Source organism: Stigmatopora argus, chromosome 8 (assembly GCF_051989625.1).
Source record: "Stigmatopora argus isolate UIUO_Sarg chromosome 8, RoL_Sarg_1.0, whole genome shotgun sequence".
NCBI classification, from domain to species: Eukaryota; Metazoa; Chordata; class Actinopteri; order Syngnathiformes; family Syngnathidae; genus Stigmatopora; species Stigmatopora argus.
Window position 1 is genome coordinate 13,459,994 of NC_135394.1, and position 20,373 is coordinate 13,480,366.

General features: G+C 41.2%; 1 protein-coding gene across 4 annotated transcripts in view; it reads left to right on the forward strand.

Moving 5' to 3' along the window:
* Nucleotides 1–20,373, forward strand: part of LOC144078580 (myosin IXB) — a 41,159-nt gene that overhangs the window by 14,701 nt on the left and 6,085 nt on the right. For 2 of the 4 annotated variants that reach the window (XM_077606774.1, XM_077606775.1), the window contains exons 5-34: nt 6,198–6,292; nt 7,769–7,831; nt 8,233–8,332; nt 8,415–8,515; nt 8,802–8,931; nt 9,018–9,107; nt 9,200–9,316; nt 9,399–9,533; nt 9,620–9,741; nt 10,520–10,661; nt 10,746–10,941; nt 11,391–11,466; nt 11,824–11,916; nt 13,731–13,770; nt 13,854–13,976; nt 14,948–15,028; nt 15,196–15,306; nt 15,397–15,519; nt 15,620–15,769; nt 16,443–16,603; nt 16,736–17,866; nt 17,972–18,047; nt 18,132–18,211; nt 18,589–18,704; nt 19,242–19,426; nt 19,525–19,632; nt 19,721–19,891; nt 19,976–20,017; nt 20,088–20,199; nt 20,285–20,358. In XM_077606774.1, the coding sequence (XP_077462900.1) occupies nt 6,198–6,292; nt 7,769–7,831; nt 8,233–8,332; nt 8,415–8,515; nt 8,802–8,931; nt 9,018–9,107; nt 9,200–9,316; nt 9,399–9,533; nt 9,620–9,741; nt 10,520–10,661; nt 10,746–10,941; nt 11,391–11,466; nt 11,824–11,916; nt 13,731–13,770; nt 13,854–13,976; nt 14,948–15,028; nt 15,196–15,306; nt 15,397–15,519; nt 15,620–15,769; nt 16,443–16,603; nt 16,736–17,866; nt 17,972–18,047; nt 18,132–18,211; nt 18,589–18,704; nt 19,242–19,426; nt 19,525–19,632; nt 19,721–19,891; nt 19,976–20,017; nt 20,088–20,199; nt 20,285–20,358 (4,344 nt within the window). Of the gene's footprint in view, nt 1–6,197; nt 6,293–7,768; nt 7,832–8,232; nt 8,333–8,414; nt 8,516–8,801; nt 8,932–9,017; nt 9,108–9,199; nt 9,317–9,398; nt 9,534–9,619; nt 9,742–10,519; nt 10,662–10,745; nt 10,942–11,390; nt 11,467–11,823; nt 11,917–13,051; nt 13,166–13,730; nt 13,771–13,853; nt 13,977–14,947; nt 15,029–15,195; nt 15,307–15,396; nt 15,520–15,619; nt 15,770–16,442; nt 16,604–16,735; nt 17,867–17,971; nt 18,048–18,131; nt 18,212–18,588; nt 18,705–19,241; nt 19,427–19,524; nt 19,633–19,720; nt 19,892–19,975; nt 20,018–20,087; nt 20,200–20,284; nt 20,359–20,373 lie in introns of all 4 variants that reach the window. The other 2 variants (XM_077606772.1, XM_077606773.1) reach the window with 2 other exon arrangements.

The window sequence follows — 20,373 nt, forward strand, 5'->3', positions numbered from 1 at the left end:
TACCAGAAAAAGACAGTTGTAGACATCTGTCTCTGCTTTTACAAATAAAGAACTGCCATGCCAATGTATGCCCTAGTTTTGTTTTTTAGTTTAGTTTATGTCACTTGGCCAAGGAATATATGAGCTACATTTTGTTTATTTTCCCCCTCCCTCTAATAAGAAGCAGAGACAGTCACTTTTAATGGTGGAAGAATCTGAAATAAGTTTCCGCATTTCCATCCTGCCCACAAAGTATTCATATTTTAGACCTGCTGTGATTAAACTTTGCTGCGTTGTACGGCCATTATAAAATTATGTTTTACTTTTATTGACACTGTGCGTTTGAATAACTTCCATCTGTTGAGATTCCTATAAGTCGGACACCTGAAAGTTTATTTTAGATGAACAGGAGTAGCTAAAAATGGGGAAAAAAGCAAAATATTGTGTAGCTGGAAACACATGGCACCTAGAATCCCCAATCCCTCTTCTGAATATCCATATTCACTTCAGTAGTCCTTGATTTTGCTGACAATATTTTCAGCATTGTGCTTCTCTGAAAGGAATTCTCTGCATATTGTCCGTTTTTTATTGCGCAGTAACGGCGCGAAAAAATATTTATTTATTTTTAATCAGGAGACCAATGTGCAGAATGTAAACGTGCAATACTGCTGAATGGGTACAACCGCTCTGATTTTTAACAGTAGGTTAAGAGGAGCGTGTTGCTGTAGAATAGGAGAAAATACGTCAATATACATTGTGGGGAGCTACAGTCACTTAAAAGTGAGGCAGCCATCCATCATCAGCCACATGACTTTTGGCCCTTGACCCTCTTGACTCAGCACTCAAAAGGCACTCGCAAAAGTGCTGCGACTTTAAGATGCAGCTGAGAAAGTGTAGCTTTGGTCTCATACTGTGTAATGTGTGTCAGTCTGATGTAGAAATTTCCCCTCCATCAGCAGAGTTCTGGTCCCATTGGCAAATGCACAGCCCCTGTTCATTCCCAGATTGCAGTTTGTTTCAGTCTTGTCCAGAGCTGTGGTTGCACAAGGAGACAACGAGACGGGATTGGGCTTTGTTGGGCTCGTCATTTCAAGAGGCATCCAAATTGTCAATTGTCTTGGATCGTGAACAATTGCGGCAACATAACATCAAAGGTTGCATTTCATTCAGAATTAACATGCCATGCAAATGGATTTATTTTATGTGGGGGGGGGGAGGACATCCACTTAGACACCACCTGGCAGCTTTCGTAGCTAACTAATAGCACAGCGAGCCTGAATCTAAAGTCTCTTTACAGAGGAAGCAATAACTCCTGAAAGTATGTTCCCTGCAGTTTCTCTCCACACTAGTGGTGCTTCCTTCTTTTGACAAATTGGAATTGAGATTTAAAGTGAGTGAAGGTTTCTTTCAAAAGGTTTACTTTTACGAAGGAACCTCTTCCAACGTTCGTAAAGATGATGCACTTTTTGCACTGGATACTGACAGAATTACAGTGCTTGAAAATGCAAAGAGTGTGTGTCTAGCCTGTGGCTATAGGGGAGCTCTTCAAACCTGGGTCACATTTTGCAGAGGTGAGATCACTATTTGTGCTGCTGGACTGAATGGCCTCGACCTGAAACCACTTTACCAAACAGCCGTCCTACTTTTTGCGGTATGCGCTACTTTGTTTCTATCACAGTTTCCATTGTCGATTGCCGCTGTTTGGTGCCTATGCTATCAAAATGGTCCATTTGTGTCTTGTCTTCAGGAAAATGAACCAGAGAGTCAGTTTAAATTTAGTCCTTTTTGAAGAAATCTGAAAATGTCTAAATGTCCCACATAAGCAGATGCAGCAACGAGCTAAGATCGTTATCGTAAGTCTGGGCTAAATTAGAATGACTACTGCACTCATCTGATTGGACAATCAGAACAGGAAATTGTGCTGAGTTGCTTTTTATAGGGGGGGACTATAAATGTTCTAAAAAAAAAATTTATATTCCAATGTCCTATTGAGCATTACAACTGCCCGAAAAGGTCATTAGTTGATCACAATGTGGGTATTTTTACTTCTTCTCAAAAGACCATTCCAAGATCCTAACCAATCTTTGATGGTCAACATTCACCAGAGCAGACTGTGATTCTGTAAAACTGCCATTTGTTGTGGAATTTAAAGAACGTTTGGAGCTTTTCACCGTCACTGCTTTACAGTGAGTGATGTTGATAACACATTGTATCCTCACACCATACTTCTATATGGTCTTCTATAATAACCAATGACTCACATACCCAACGAGTACCGTCCGTGTACATTTTGAACTGGTCTGACTTGTTGATCCTCTTGTTTTGTTTGCAACCTTTCCCCCCTTGTTTAAGTAGACTAAGGGCCTGCTTCTTCTCAAGGAAATCGTGGTTACTTACATGACCAGTCAGCTGCTCTGAAGATTAAACAGTCAAGAGTCAGCATTGTATATTTAGCCATGCTTTATAAGCTGCCTAAAATACGTTTGTGACACAAGGAGTTCCTGTCATTTGGGACATTTTTAACAGGAAAAGGCTACGACATCGGAAGTAACAGCAGTGGTTTGCCTTAGTTTTTGCCAAGTGGGGAGAGACCAGAGGTGCATTGTATCGTTCAGGAAGTGCAGAGAAGCTGGCCATTCTGTCTGCAGATCCATTGTTTATCTCTGTGTTACTGTATATGTCATGGTGGCACCTTAATAATGTTCTAGCTGGCTGGGTGCCATTGAGTACAAGAATTGGGGAAAACATTTAATTTAGCTGCTAAATCTCAGTCCAAGACTATTCTATGGAGTGATAAAATGGCACAATGACTCCATGACTATTCAGAATTGAGATGAAATGTAGAACAAGCTGTTTGTCGTAGAAAGAGTTGTTACATGTAAGCAATAGCTTACATTTTGCAACATGCTTCAGCCTTATTCAGGACCTTATTGTGGTACTTTGACCACAGCATAAGCTGGCAATTGATGTGACATCCAAGTAGACATAGGTGGGGCTGCTTTAAATTGCTCAAGTCTGGTAAAGCACTACACCACAAGACAACCAAAACTAGTGCTTCAAAACTTAATTCACATTTTTAAAGCCCATAACATCTGACATGTATATGTAGTTTCTTTGCTTACTCGACTTGACTACAAGAAACTGAGAAGAAATGCTGTAGTTATATACTGCTCTCTGCCTGTAGGGTTCTGCACAAAGTTTATCCATGTTGCCAGAAATTTTGGAATGGAAACAATAAATTTTGCAGTACACCGGCTTATACACTTTATACACTATTTCTAAGCACTACAAATGGTGTGGTGGTACCCAGGGGGAGAGCATGTTGAGATATACCGAGGGTTCGTGTTGAGGAAGATTAATGTCGCTGTGTTAGAGAGCCACTTATAGAGGAAGTGTGTAGCGATGTGGGAAATCACTGCCAAAATCATAAAACTCCAGCCATGTACATCTTTTTTAACCTCTTGGCACATGCGGATATCACATTTTTGGTTGTCACAAGACTGCAATGTTACATTTTGGACTACAAGGGCCTGGCGTCCACTTATGACAAGACATAATTTTTCTCAGAAACTACATCATGTAAAACGATAATTCTTTGTTTTTATACTCGTCAGGTCCCAATTAGCCTAAATATCAAAGAGAAAATAAAAACACAGGCTTTGCAAGAGTTTGGGTCTTAGGAGGCTAAAGGACCATTTTAGCTACTCAGACATGAATAATTTAAGTTGCAATTGTTATATATTCAATGCTTCCATGTAAAGTTAAACAGGCTTTTGAAGAGCCTGTCAATTCAAATGAAGACAAAACCAGGAATGACCAAATTTTGCCATGAAACGTCACCATTGTTTGGCCAATTGAGGAAACTGTGACTGTGACTTGGACAATGCCGAGCCCCCTATGAATGTATCCAGCCTGTTGAGAGGTGTGAGTGTCGTGACCTTGGCAGCATTTGTGGAGCTATTTAAATCAAGCTTGACTGCCGAAGCCACATTTGAGAAGATGCCACACTGAGCCTCCAAATAGGAAGCCGTAGTATCTCGGTATCAGGCATTTTCTAAAGGGAGTATTCGATCGATGTGTAATGATTTTACAAAGATTATCATCTGCTAGGTTTGTTGTGCAAAGGGAAGAGTTTATAGGTGATACTGTTTGTGGGCAAACTCGCCAAGATTGAATTCTAAGAACTTTGTGTTTGGCTCACGGAGAATGCAAGACTTAATTCTGGTCACGCTCAAGTGGAAATGTACTGGATAGCTGGAGGTGAAGTATCTGACTTAAAGAAAAGATTCTCTTAAATAACCTCATCGTCATGTAAAACTTTGGTATGCATATCAACAATTAGTAGTTCCCTCAATCTGGCCGTCTCCACCTTTTATCTGTTCCTTCCTTTTTCCGTTCCATAAACTCTCGAACCCTCATTTTTTTAGAGTGCACATGTCACCACATCTCTTGACAGACGAGATTTCGAAAACCTGTCACTTCCTCATACCTGCCGTACCTTTTGAGCCAATCACGTTCTCCTTTCTCGGACATGTTTGCGTACTATGATGATGCTGTGACATGTTTAGTATTCACTCCATGGTGCAGAGGCCTCTATTTTGCTCAGCTTTCCCAGGGTTTTGTGCACTGAGCTGCAAGTTTGCTGGAGCGATTCGATTGGAACAGCTCTGAGATGCAATGAGAAACAAGATAAGACTCTTTGTGTTCCTTAAGTGAAATTTAGATATAAGTGTGAGGGAAAGTATAATGCTATCGATGTATCAGGAAGAGTGACAAAGATTCTTAAGCTTTTTTTAAACAAAATCCACAAATTAGTAACATTTACCTGCCTTTTGAGATAAACAGGGAATCAAAAAAATTAACCGCAATATTATTCCTGAAGATGTTTTGTGTCAACCCAACGATCATATTTTTTTTTTACATTTCATTAGGCCAGAATTTCCTTCCATGAGTTTGGCAACTTCTGCAAATCAGTTTCCCCTAGTTCTGTTGTTTTACACCTCAGAGAAAACATGGTCGTTTTTTATGTACCATATGTTAATTTTTAATTGAGGCTTATGAATGTATTTATGCATATTTATATAATTTAAATTGACAAATCAGTATTTCCAGCCTTTGGTTGCACTGGCAGATCCCATCCTATTCATTCCTGGGTCTTATTCAGATATAATCAAGAACTGTTCATGGCATCAGTTCCATGCATTTATTTCATCTGGTTGCACTTCCAAGAAGCGTATCCTCACTGGGCCCCATTCTGAAGAAATCCAATAGTGGGCCAATGGGGGGGGGAGGGAAGTATCAAAAATATTGCAGCAATAAGTAAACAAAGCCCAGAGTTGAAACTAGTCTTACATTTATTGGATAGAGTCAAAAATTGTCATGAAAATGACTGAAAGTTGGATTACAGGAACAGAAATGGGTTGCCAATTTACCCTTTGGACTCCCACTAATTCACCACTGTAACAAATTCAGCCTGCCTGTGCTTCGCCGCATACAATGTGGTTCCTGTTTAACATGCACAGAGTCGACTTCCCCTGCGGTGGCCTTTTGTTGTATGTGTGTGTGTAGTTGTAACCATGCGAGCATCATTAAGTTAAAAAAAAAGGAAAGAGAGAGAAAGGGGGGCTAGTCTGTTGCCATATCAATGTGAAAAACGAGGGGCCCTCAGTCAGGCCTGATGGCTCGGTCATCTCTGCTCGTGGCTGACGTCTGGTCGGTCGGTTGCTTCTACAGACTGACTGTTCAACTTTCATTTATCACAGATCTATTCTTGCACTGTTATACACACCACTCGCTTACGTACATCCACCGTCCGAAGAGCAAAATTAGCGATGAGATTTTTAGGGGGGCAGATGGAGAATCGGGGGGACAATGAGTTGCAGATGCTTGGCCCCAGTGACACACACTTGCACATGCACACACACCACCGTGAACATGATACCACCCACATCAGTGGTCTCAGCTGCTGTTTAAAAACAAGATGTAACCCCTGCACTATAGGGTTTCTGTGGTGTCACAGTGATTTAATGTCACCAACTTCACTCTTTGGAGATTAATTTGCAGATTGCTCGCTCAAAGGAATTCTTTCGCTATGATTATATTTTTGTCCATTCAAGTACTTGACCATTAAAATGATCTATGGGCAGTTTATTATTGCCAAAATTACGTTACTCCCTTGAAAAAAAACGCTGTTTTCTTCCCTCTGTTATTTCCTTCAGGCCTTTGGAAACGCAAAGACAGCCCACAATAACAACTCCAGCCGTTTTGGTAAATTCATCCAGGTCAATTACCTTGAGACCGGAGTGGTTAGAGGGTAAGTCATTTCCAACACGCAAGGTATTTAAATGGATGTTTTTACCATGTATAGTCTATTCCTGTAGCTTGTCATTTACGTCTTCTCTGCACTTCTTTAGACCAATTGCTTCCTCTTCGCATGGTCATGTGAATTCTGTGTGATTGTCTGGACGTAAACTTTTAGCTAGCATCAGCTATTTCCTTTTTCTAAGCTACCAAACACGTCACTTCCTCATCTGCAGACATCTTCTCCACCATGTCTTAAAATAAACAGAAGTAGAATTCAAGTATGAAAAAAGCTTCAGGAAACATTCCATATGCCAAGCATGTTCAACGACTTAAAAAAAAAGAATAGCGTTTAATCATGCTGATTAAAAACACTGCATTTCACACTTCCATTCTTCATGCAGAACATGACCGGTCAAATCATTAAGATGCTATTTTGCATTTATTATTTTGAAATGTTCTCTTAAGTGTTTTGTGGACCAGAATTTTAATCAGAATGAAGATTTGCATGGCTATACCGCAGGGAGCCCATTACATGTTATTTCTGTGGAATACAAACTACTCTAGCATCAATAAACAGCAACTCAGATTATATTTACCATACAACCATCCCCATTTTTAAACTGAACAGAAATTCAAAATATTCTCAGGACATCAAATGTAAATCCAAGAAGGTATTTGGCATTTTATAGCACAAAGTCTCATCACCCTGTAATGATTTGTCCTTGAATACAATTGGATTGGGATGCAATCCAATCAGGATCCTCATCATCAAGAAAATGGTATACAGGAGCTCTACCACGGCAGATGTTTAGCCTTCTGCTTCCTCTCTGTGATACAAAAAAGGATCTGGTTATGGAACAGAGGCAGCCTGTCTATTTCTTCATCTCCATTGGCCATTCAAACAATCCCTAGACAAGATCGTCTTACGCTCGGCCCGAGCAAGACTCCACCTACCCTCAGATGTCCAAATTAGACTATTTCTCCATTCCTCTAACGCGGACTCTCTGCCCCTATTTTTAATTTGCACGGCATGAGAGTTGTTTAGCCCGGCGATTGCAGGAAGGAGAAAAAACAAGCCTAGCTTATATAGTCTGATTCAGACACTTTTATGACCGTGGCTTTGTGGATTAGGTAAATACTACTCATTTTAAAATGGCTTGTCACATGACTGCACTCACTTAGCTCTTGTCTCACTCATTTTCTCCCTGCAATAAAATAAATGGAAGCCAGTATTTGTCTGTTGTGTGTGTGTGTGTCTTTCATCCGACCCAGTGCTTTGTTCACCCTCTGATTGTGTAAAACCATCTGCCCTCGCTTCTCCCCCTATTGCTTACTACTCCACTTTCCCCACATGACCTGCATACACACACACACAAACAGGCACACAAACAAGCACGCAATGACCTTTAGTGTTAAGTGATTCATGTGCATTGTTTTTCTTCTTCTTCTTCCTCGCCGCCCTTTCATGCTCTCTCTCTTCTTGCAGTGCTGTGGTGGAGAAATATCTCCTGGAGAAGTCTCGCCTGGTCTCCAGAGAGAAGAATGAAAGGTGAGGACATGCAGGGTCTCGGCCCCCCACCACCATCACTCCCTCCGTCTGGCCTGCGCCGCCTCTTTGTAAACATAGGAAGCTTCCCCGAGGATCCTCTGGGAGTTCCATAACATTGGCCCTCAGCCATATAGTTAAAGGAACAATATATAAAATTGGTTGCCAAAAACGGTACTGCAACCACGATCAAAATAGACAAACTCCACATTGCCTCACCTTTCAGTAATACAGTACATTCCAGTACTTTTCTCAACAAGATCAGCCTACTTTAATTGGTAATACATTGATGGCATCCACAAATATGAATTTATTCCTCCATCTATTTTACAAGACCGCATTGTGTAAATATAATTTGGTATCATGCAAATAATGTATTTAATCAACTAATGATGGTGTCTTAGGAACTATCACGTGTTTTACTACCTGTTGCTGGGAGCTTCTGCGGAGGAAAGAAAAGAATTTAAGTTGTTGCCACCTGAAGACTACTTCTACCTAGAGCAGGTAAGAAGTACCAAATTTCATCCCAAACTTTTTATTGCATTATAACTTGGGTTCCAACTATTAACCTTTTTCAATTATCCAGCAAAACTTTAAGATAGAAGATGAGGAGGACCTGCATCATGACTTTGAAAGACTACAGCAGGCCATGGAGATGGTTGGCTTCCTTCCTGCGACCAAGAAGCAGTAAGTGAATTTGTCATCAACGCTTATTTAGTAATACCTTTTCTTGAAATACCTGTTATTCAAGAATAAAGTTAATTCCTCCTAACATTCTACACAAATAGGAATCAAGTTTCCTTTCTACTTGATTGTGTTTTGTCAAACAATGAACCTTAACACCTTTTGAAAACAAAACAAAATATCTACAAGCAACTCACTAAGAGTATAGTTGTGTGGAGCCATTGTGTATTTTTTTAACTATTTTGACCTCTATTAAAAGCTGAAGCACTAAGATTTTTTTTTCCCGTAGAATTTTTTCTGTACTTTCGGCCATTTTGTACCTTGGCAACGTCACCTACCAAAAGAAGTCGAACGGCCGAGATGAGGGCTTGGAGGTGGGGCCACCAGAAGTCTTGGCCACTCTGTCTGACCTGTTGAAGGTAGGAGTAACCTTATGTATATTTTACTTAGCTGGACCATGTTTAGTCAGCTGTGGGCATGCCTTAAGCACGGTGGTCTCCCTCAGGTGAAAGAGGAGCTGCTGGTGGAGGCGCTGACCAAGAGGAAAACGGTGACAGTCAATGACAAGTTGATTCTGCCCTATAGCCACTCTGAGGTATTTGGTCCAATCACACTCCCAATGCACTCATCTTGTGTTTGGGATGTACAGCTCAAGCACAACAAACCACTTGTCTTATTCGTCCTTAGGCAATCACAGCCAGAGACTCCATGGCAAAATCTTTATACAGCGCCTTATTTGACTGGATTGTCCTACGCATTAATCACGCACTTCTTAACAAGAGAGACATGGAAGAATCTGTTCCAGTAAGAAATAAAACATGCTCCTATTTATTCCCCAAAAATAGGGGGACTGCACTTTTGACCTCGTATGCTATCTGTCCTGTAGCGCTTGTCAATCGGTGTTCTGGATATATTTGGCTTTGAGGATTTTGAGACCAACAGCTTTGAACAATTTTGCATCAACTATGCAAATGAGCAGCTGCAGTATTATTTCAATAATCATATATTCAATCTGGAGCAGGTGAGGGACCTGTTTTCTCCATGTTTACACTTTTTTATGTAGTTGTCTAAACGTAAACTGTTCTACGGGGTTGTTGTAACCTGCAGGAGGAGTACCAAGCAGAGGGAATCACGTGGCACAACATTGACTATATTGACAATGTGGGGTGCATTCATCTCATCAGCAAAAAGCCCACCGGCTTGCTTTACCTGCTGGATGAGGAGAGCAAGTAAGAGACGATAGTACCGTATTTTTACGACTATACGGCGCATCGTATTTTTTGCCGCAGTGTCAATAACGAGTGCTATTTTTGTATTTTACACACACAAAGGACGCACCGTTTTTATAGACGCAGCCAGGCATGGCAAAACATACACCAGCTTAAACATGCACGCTACACCCACACGCTAAAAACACGTTTTTAAAAAGGCAACGGAACCAAAACTGAGTTCGGTTGTACTTTATTTAGCCATTTTACAATGTACTCATGTCATCATGACCCACAAATCCATCAAAGTTGCTTCGTAAAGCTGTGTTGATGCCAATCGCCAGGCCACAATCCATTCGCAAATAGTAGCTAGCCAGTAGCTAGCGTCCATGCTTCGTAAAGCTGTGTTGATGCCGATCGCCAGGCCACAATCCATTGGGTGTATTGACAAAAGAACTACATATCCCAGCAGTCACTGCGCAGTACTTTTTCTACGGGAAAATAGTAAAGTCGGGGGCTGCTTGCCGTAGTTGTGAGAGCTGTAGAGGATGGTGTACCCTATCGACTGATTTATTTTATTTTATCGTGATAACAATTTTAGTATTGGTCCATATATAAAGCGCACTGGATTATAAGGCGCCCTGTCTATTTTGGAGAAAATTTAAGACTTATGTGCGCCTTACAGTCGAGAAAATACGGTATTTTTGTTCGTCGCAGTTGAACACGAGAGATACAACTTCCTCTTCCTCATTTTACCTGTCCCTCATCACCTCATTATTTTTCCATGCCTTTTATCTAGCTTCCCTCATGCCACAGATGAGACGCTATTGGCCAAATTCAAGCAGCAGCACCAGGGGAATAATTATTTTATGTCCACACCAGTCATGGAGCCGGCTTTTGTCATTCAACATTTTGCTGGCAAAGTTAAATATCAAATTAAGGTAAGAGGGATGAAGCACGTAGTAATTGGATAGTAACTCGGTTGTTATTGACGATATTTAATGTCGAGCGTTTGACCTCTGCAGGATTTCCGGGAAAAAAACACAGATTATATGCGTCCGGACATTGTGGCGTTATTGCGGAGCAGTGACCGAGCGTACGTGCGTCAGCTCATCGGCATGGATCCCGTGGCCATGTTTCGATGGGGCATCTTACGCGCCACCGTCAGAGGCATGGCTGCCTTCAACGAGGCCGGGCGTTCGTGGGCGGCCAAGACTGCAGGTACATAACCAGTGGTGCTATCAAGCAGCTTTTGAAGTGGTAGCATTTTTCAACTTTGGGTGAATTCATTTCAGTTTTTGTTGTTGTGGGACAAAAAAACTCAGATTTTCTTTTCTTTTTTTTGACATTTGAACAGCTTAAACCCAAAGCTTTAGAGTTCTGCAGTTTCTTTGCTCTGCAATAAGCTTTTCAGGCAAGCACATGAAGAGAATATTAAGGCCAGAAACGTGAGGCTTTAGCTCATTGCTGACATTTTTCTCGAACTGCGCAATCCTCTGCACTATTCTGGTGCTTGCAATTGTAGCGCCTGACGTAGGAGCTTTTTAAAGTGGCTTAACAAGATTAAATTAAGTTTAAAAAAGAAAAACGGTACAATCACGTGGCTGACATACAACTTTGCTTTTCTCCAGAATGTATGTTGATATTGTTTTTTTTTTGGTTCCCCCCAGGTGTAGTGCGTCCAATCTCCAGAACTCCTTTGGGGGAGATTCAACGGGCCAATGCTCCAATAGAGCGAATGTACAAGTAAGGGCAGATGTTCAGTATTTGAATTTCAAACTGAATAGGATCATATCAGCTTTTTTGTTACTGTCAAACTGGTTTTTCTAACTGTGCAATCTTTGGATGATAGCCAAGTGACTGGCTACGGTGTCAGAGCGTGATTCTTGCTCTTTTTTTTTTCTTTTTTACCTTTCAAGTTAGAATTACCCCTGTAAAAATCAAATATTTTTGGCCGTCCAATGCTGTGCGTTGCATACCAATTTGCTGTCTGGTACTGGACGAGCTGAAGAGAGACAATTCTCACAAATCCACACTTTTCCTTTTCCTCTTGACTTTTTTGGTGACCACAGTGTGTGTGGCTCTCTCCTCTCCCCTCCGCAGAAGAGCGTCTATGCTCGATTTCTACTTTGATCACTCAGAGGAGCGCCCTCTTGAGGCCTTTGAAGACATCTTTGCTAGCTATGAGAGTAAAAAGTAAGTGAAGAGCAGGAGAATTGGCTGAACTCATTACACCAGGCAGGCAGACAGGCAGGCAAACAGGAAGGTAGGAAAACGTGTTTGTTTTGGGCAACAGGTAGGCTGATTTGCTTCCCTCTCTGAATTTGCAAACTTGAAAATTCAAATGCATTTCAGGCCATCATAAAATTCTGTCAAGCTTCTCAACAATCTACTAATTTTGGGTCCTTAACTTAAAAACCACAAAACAAGTGCATCAGTTTAAATGTTGAATATCTTGTCTTTGTCGAGTAATCAATTATAAATATACATTGTGTTTCTGACCATGTTTAACAAGTTCATTAGAATTGGAGTTGAACAAATTCCTTGTTAAATAGAACAGAATGATGGTCTTTTTTCTGAGATGTGAAAAAAAAAACATAGCTGTAGGTTTATCAATGCCTTTCAGATCTTTACAGCACATTGTCACCCTAATTAAATCCACCAAGCCTATTCAGATGCAGAAGCGATTGAGTTCACTATTCAAATAAATTATTTTACTTTGGCCATTCCTATCCTGCCTGTCTCCTGCTTTCATGGTCACGCATGGTAAGTATGGAAAATGACTGCATGAATCCAGTGTGAGGGTAAGCCTTATTATTAATTAACCTTCACCAACTTGGCACTTGGCCCAGTAATTTGGATCGAATCAACACAAATAACGTACAGTCCCCTCCAGCATGGAAACGGATAGGCAGCCACATGCATGTTGACTAGCACATTTCCAGCAAAATGGGTATGAATCATGCCCCCCGACCCACCCCCACCACAACCTCTTAATTCTTAACTGATCTCCTTTTTAAGGAATATGGTAGCATGGTTGGGGCGGTTTAGTATGCTCTATGCTCTCCTTTTAAATAAACATGCGAAGAAGGAGTTGGCATTCTGTGAATTATTTGTCACAGATGAGCAGAGTTTGTGTGTTTCTCAGTCTCAGACCCCCAACTATCCTCCCGTGTGTTCCTGGCTTGGTTAAGTGTCGGTGTGTTTCCACTGTGATGTCCAATCAGTTTGCGGTTTTTCCTCCTACCCTTTTATTTATTCTTTTTTTTTTACCTGCTTTTCCCATTCTCTCCGTCCACACTTTTTATCTTTGTGTGTGTCGTGTGATCAGAGACATGCATGCGCAGATCATCAGCTCCATTAAGAACTTGCAGTTGGATGGTGAGGACCCTCGCAAGCTGCTGCAGTCCTGGGGTCGTCTCCGCTTCCCTCGACATGTCCTCCAGTGAGTCTGCAGACAAACTGGGTGGTGTCGGAGCTTAAAAAAAGAGAAAAAAAGAAATCAGCGCAGTCAGCTCAAATGACATGCTAATGAATCTAATGGAAATACTAAAAACAGCAATCTTGCGTTTTATTGGCGTGTTTATAGAGCTCGAAATGCCTTCAAGACTGTCATAATAAACAGCATGTATAATAAATCAGAAGGCATGTGAGGAGCAATGGTCCCTCAGCTGGTCATCGTAACGTGACCGTAATATGAATGTGTTGCGCATCCTGTCCGTAGTGCAGATAGCAAACGTCAGCATGTCAGTAGTCTGTGTATGGTCCCTGGGGTAAACATTCCATCCCATTTCTTGCTGTTAACTAACTTCTTCCTCGCCATCATTCTTACACACTCGTCCATTTCAGATGAGCTGTCATTAATCCTGCCTTTCAGGTGCTACCCCGCATTTCATCACTGACTCGACAGCGCATGAAGACGTCTGTACTAACCCTGGCTAACCTCACTCAAACTCTACACATTGCTGTAGTTCTCAAACTCACCTTTGCTCTTCTCTCACTTCCTACAGGAAAAACAAGGGAACTAAACAGAAGCAGATTATCCCCAAGGTATAAAATAATGGCCTTAAAGTCTCGTAGCTTTAAAACTTTTTTTTCTTTTGTGCGTCATTTAAATCCCTTTCAACATTCAGAACCTGTTGGATTCTCGGTCCTTGAAATTCATTGTAAGCCTGACACTGCATGACCGGACCACAAAGTCGCTTCTCCATTTGCACAAAAAGAAGAAGCCCCCGAGCATCAGTGCCCAGTTCCAAGTAAATTTTCTCTCTATTTTGTGCACAAGATGTACAGACGCTCCCCTACTTACGAACGAGTTAGGTTCCGAGCGATTGTTCATAAGTTGAATTTGTTTGTAAGTTGATTCAGTGCTATATTTTGTATTATAATTTATGTTTAAGGCCTATATAAGTATATTTAAGGTTGATATAAGTGCATTTGTATGTTTAAGGCTTGTATAAGTAACACGCATTGGTTTGTACTGAAAAAAAACATTTAATAAAATGGAGAGAATATGTACAGTACTGTATATATATAGAGAGAGATTTATGTATTAGAAACTGGCCGAAAGAAGCGATCTAACGACGATTGCACAGTTTTCTTCTTTTTTTCATCATAAATGATGCGGTAGCACTGTATGGCATCATTCAATTGATTTGCAAACTTTGTACAACGTTCAATATTTGGGTCCTGCTGCTCGATCTTTCTGTTTATAAATGGTACTGACGGTCGAACGATTCAAGTTGTACATATATGTGCAACGCTCACCACTCTCGCGCGCATCAAGCTTCGTTATTATTGCCACTCGTTTCAAATGAAATGGCTTGCCTCTTCCTTGCAACTCCCTCAATAGAAGCCTTTAGCGTTTTACCAACCATATTCAATAATGGATGCATGAGATATTTAATGATACAAATGAAAAAGGTTCTTTGCACACTGGAGATACATTCACGCACTTCCGCATTGCAACGAAGAAGAAGGTAGATGCCGGGTGAGCTGAGCTCTCACAGCGCCAGGCGTCGGTATTAGCGCCGGAAAGAAGTACTACTCTGAAAAAGGCGCGAAATACAAAATTGGACTTACGAACATTTTTCGACTTAAACGCAATTTGCAGACATGTTCGTATGTACCGTTGTTCGTAAGTTGAGTGTTCGTAAGTAGGGGAGCGTCTGTACACTAACACGATTCAATCTAGGGATGATCCTAACCTTTTCATTCACCTCCTTAGACATCGTTGACCAAACTCCTGGTAACTCTGAATAGAGCCGAGCCTTTCTTCATTCGCTGCATCCGATCCAATGCGGAAAAGGTAAAATTAAATACTATGTGGTTTATTTTGAAGTGTCCATTTCTGTTATGCCTGATTTTAAAGAATATATATTACGGTTCACGCTAAAGTATTCATTGATTTCATTGATATATCTTTTCATATCTTGAACGATTGCAATACTTTTCCTTCTGCTTGTGTATGAGCAGAAGGAGATGTACCTCGATGAGGCCTTGGTTCTCCAGCAGCTCCGTTATACTGGAATGCTCGAAACTGTTCGAATCAAGAGGTCTGGCTATGGAGCCAAATACACATTCCAGGTAATGTTATGCTGACTTTTGTTAGGACTGCATTCATTAAAAGAATGGTTGTGGGGAAAAAAATTACAATGTAACAATTCTTGTCTGTAGGAATTCCTAGAACAGTTCAGGGTTTTGCTACCAAAGGACTCCATTGCTTCGAAGGAAGACGTTTCTGCTTTACTACATAAGATGGGCTTGGATCCCACCACGTACCAGATAGGCAAAACTAAGGTCTGAGGTTCATCTTTGAAGAATTATTCTAAGCTTGCATGTCTGTTTAAAAATACTATACTATACATGCCAAATACATTTTTTTTAAATGTCTGTTCAGGTGTTTTTAAAAGAACTGGAGCGGCAACAACTGCAGGACACACTGCACAAGGATGTGATGCGCAAAATCATCTTTCTGCAGCGCTGGTTCAGAGCTCGCCTACAGAGGAAGGAGTTTCTGGACATGAGACAATCAACTGTCGTGATCCAAGTAAACTCCGATGATTAATTTACTCAAGGTGCACCGGTCGACTGGCAAATTTGGGGAGGATTGTAAAAACATAGCCGATTACGTCGTGTCATTGGAACTTGGTGGAGACACTCGTGGTCCTAATATGACCATATAAGTCCACTTGTTGTGTATTTTCATTTTTTCATGACCCCAACATAATGTTTACGATTTTGTAACATCTGCCCCATCTTTGCTGCGTCAATGCGGGAAAGAGTGGAATTTTTACTGGCATTCCATGTCGTCACTGGCCTTGGAATTCTCTTTTTCTGAAGAAAAATCCTGCTGCATTTCATACTTTAGTAAAAGATTAAATATCAGTGTTTGCAATGAAGTTTTCAACTTAACTATTTTTTGGAGAAAATTGCTGCATCTGTACTTTTGGCAACAGTCGTTTCACAGGTATCGTTGATTCTTTTCCAATAAAACAATAACTGCTAATGGGTTAGAATAATTAAAGTGGGCCGTTTATTAAAAAATATATCATTTGGATTGGTAAAAATCAACATTAGCAGGTCTGGCTTTTAAAAAATCAGTGATCGGACAGAAAACGGATCAGTGCACCTTTTGCTATTAAGTGTGTCGTCCTATAATTCTGCGTTTTCTACTCCTATTAAAAAAAAAGTCATAATCCATGATGTCTTCTCTCTACTAGCGTTCATGGCGCAGGTACTGCAAAGAAGAAGAAAGGCGACGGGCTGCCATTCTAATCCAGGCTGCCTGGAGAGGGCACGCACAAAGATCAGCATATTATCGCCAAAGACAAGGTGCCACAAAGATACAAGCTCTGGTCCGAGGGCACTCGGCTCGAAGGAGGTAACACAATCATAAACCCTAAAGTTGGATTTCCAATCTAATCTTTTTTGGCGGTCATATAAAATGCACTAAATGAATGAAGACAGGGTTAAAAGAATGAAATTGTTTTTTGTATCCATGCAATCATTCCAGATGCCACTCCCTGCGCGAGGATCGGCGCAGAAAGGAGGAAGAAAGGAAGAAAGCAGAAGAGGAAAGGAGGCGCCGGGAGGAAGAGGAGGAAAGGAGGCGACAGGAAGAAGAGGAAATGAGGCAAAGAATGGAGGAGGAGGAAAGGAGAAAAGCTGAAGAGGAGGAGAAAAGGAGAGAAGAGGAAGAGGCAATCATCAAAGCTAAAATTGCATTGGAAGCTGCTGAGCTGAAACAAAGGGAGCAGGCAGAGAGGAACCCACCTAAGGATCCCCAAACCAGAGAAGATCCAGAAATAGAACTGGTCACAGAGGAGATGCTGTACGACAGCCTACCACACCAGGACCAAGGAGAGGACTATGGGGAGGTTAAATCAAGCTCCAACAAAGAGGAGGAACAGGGTAAAGATGAAGACAAGGATGAAGCCGCACTACCAAGAGAAGATATACAACTAGATCTCAGGTCTAGTTTAGAGATCAACGGTGCTCTGGCTGAGGCTGGTCCTCCGCAAGATGTAAAGAAGACCGATTCAAAACATAGTCTGTTGTGCATCGGCGACTCCTCCGATATTCTCGTTCCTCCCTCTCCCGGTTTGGAGAAGGCTTCCAGCACCACCTCTGCTTCTTCCTATTCCGAACATAAACTAATCCGTCCCTCAGCCAAGGCTCAGGGATCCAAAAGTCAGGAGAAGAGAGAGCAGAGGAGGCGGCGGGGTTTGGAGCACAATCAGAGAGAGACTCTACGAGCTGCCTCCAGCTCGTGCCCGGCGACCAGCACGGAGCAAGCGTCTCCTCCAAAGAGCAAAACGCCGGAGGCGTCAAAGCAAAGAGAGCGCTCCGACAGCAAGGAGCTGGATCAGTATACCTTTGTCGCCTGGAAGATGAAGGAAGAGAAGGGGGCGAAGAAGGAGGCCAAATATTCTTTGCAATCCGGTGTTGTTCGTCCAACCACGTTGTCGTTGCAGCTTGCCGACTCCATCCACCAAAAGACTCTGACGGACGGTGGAGCTTTGAGCCAGCAGCGCCACCATGGAGAACTCAAAGATGATGTGGAAAAGTGGGAGGGGAAGAAAACTGGTGGAGACCAAGGTCCTTTACCTCTCAATAGGGAGGAGAGAAGGTCAAAGTATGCGCTGTACGTGTCTTGTTGTTTTTACAAATGATCATTGTTACACCCCAGCACTATAATAAATATCTCCATACCATTTCATCTTTTTTTTCTTTTTTTATTACCCCGCAGGAGTCAAACAGCATCCTCGTCAATTGACAGTTTGTCTCCAAGTTCTGAGGGTGCTGGTGCGCTCTTAACTAGAGAGGTGAAAATATTTTTTGACATTTTTTCCTTATTTTGTTAATCTAGTTTTAGGTTTTTTTTAAATGTCATTCATTCTTTTCAACAGATGATTTTGTCCCCGGAGAGCTCCATCAGGAGGAGAAACCAGGATGACTTTACCATTTCCACGCCATCTACGCCGGATAGGTAAATTACCACTGACATGGTGATGGGATGGAATAAAATTCAATTTGCTTTTAAATATCTTTATATTATTTTTTCCCCGATTAGCCATATGCCAGTGTAAATTGTTTTTACATATGAGATAGCGTGACTTAATGAACAGACAATTAACTGATTAACAGTTTCATATGACATTTACTGTTCTTGCTGTTTAAAAAATGAAAAATAAAAAAAATCTACAGTTTTTTCATGACTCATTGGAAAAAAAAAAAAGAAAAGATATCATTTCTATAAAAAAATAATAATAATAATAATTAAAAAAGACCTTGTAAAATACAGCAAATTAATTGACATTGCTATAAAAGAGGAAAAAAATTAACATCTTCGTGTCAATTCTGTAGGTCAGGGGGTTTCTTCAGCAAGATTTTGAAAAAGCGACCGCACAAGGAGGCACACACTCCAGACAATGGAGAGTTGACCCTTGCTCATGTTCTCAACGAAAAGCCAACAGGGGAAGGTAAATGATGTATACACAAGTCCAGCACTCCCGTGACACTTGTAAGGATAGACGGATTGGGAAATGGATGAAAAAAGCCTTTTCAAAACAAAAATAACTGGCTTCAAAATGCTATTTTTTTAATCTGTCAAAATCAGTTCAATTTGTGATTCTGTGATTGTCCTCATACAAGTTTCACAAAAATACATTCACCTAAAAACTGTTTTGCAAAACACTTCAATGTTTGAACTTTTTTAAGGGCTTTTGACTTTCATTTTTCTCCTCTGTGGGACCACTGCCTTTCAAATCAGTCACACTTGATAAAGTGAGAAAGAAAACACATGCGTATTATTATTATTATTATTATTCATGGGGTCTAAGCTAATCTTCCTTCTTGCTTGCTAAGAAAACAGTGGCCAATTTAGCAGCAGGCCTAGTGAAAATAGATTAGCTTTCCAAATCCAGTTGGAGCCTAAGAAAGAATCTTTTTATCACACACAGGTTTGCTTTTGTAATGACAAATATAACCCCCCACCCCCACCCCATCCTATCATTTAGCCCCTGGATCTGGACACTCAATGAGACATTCATCACAGTCCCAAGGAGTTAAAAGTTTGGGACGCAATCCAACCATAAAGATTAGCCGCGCCACACGCGTCTCTGATCAGTGGAACACGTCCCTGGATCGCGAGATCACCAACGCCAATGAGTTGCGGCACCTCGACGAGTTTCTGGGGAACCAGGTACATCAAACTGCAACATTATATTCCCTAAATTAAAGAAAGAATTGGAAAATATTTTCATTCAATCCATGTTTTTTTTTTTTGTCTTCCTTTTTTAGGTCAATGATTTCCGCTCCAGGGGAAAGTCACTGTCGGAAACAGAGACCATCTTTATAAACGCCACCTTGCAGTTCCGAGAGACAATAAAAGCCATGTATTCTCTCCCTGTAAGTGTTTTCCCCACGTGACATGTTTGTTTTCCTCGCCATTCTTCACCTTCTTGAATGACCCCCTCGTTGATTCAATCTTTCCTAGAAGCCAACGATCGGCTACAAAGGCCTGATGACAGGCTACAAGAACAAAGTGATCCACCTGGCAGGTGACAAGCAAAAAGGAGAAGTCCAGCTTGTGGTCAACCTATTCCAGTCAGTGCTAGATGGCTTCATTAGAGGAGAGATGAAGAAAGAGGAAGCCGAGCCCGCCAAGGTGATAACGCAAAGGCGCTCTCGCTCACATTGCGTCAGTGACATTTGTTTTATAGCCGAGGAATAACTAAGACTTTTATTCCAGCCCGCTAAGGCCAGGAAAAAGCGACGGAAAAAAGATAAAAGTGTAAGTGTTCAGTAATAAATAGTAATCCGTTGATGAGGCGTGATTTCTAAGTTTTCCTCTGCCTCGATAGATGGAAAGCCACTTGGATCACATGTTCATCAACTATCAGGTCAACATCATGCAGTCATGTGATCATTGTAGTTCTTACATTTGGGGGATGGAGAAGGCCTACATGTGTAGCTGTGAGTTTTGAGAAAGCATTTATTGCAGTCAATTTTGTTGTTGCAATAAAAAAAAACACTAAAATCAAATCTTCTCTTTAAATAGATTGCAAGATGGTGTGCCACAAAAAGTGCCTGAGCAAAATAACCACAGACTGTGCCACTTATTGTGCCAAAAAGGTATTTTTGAAAGCT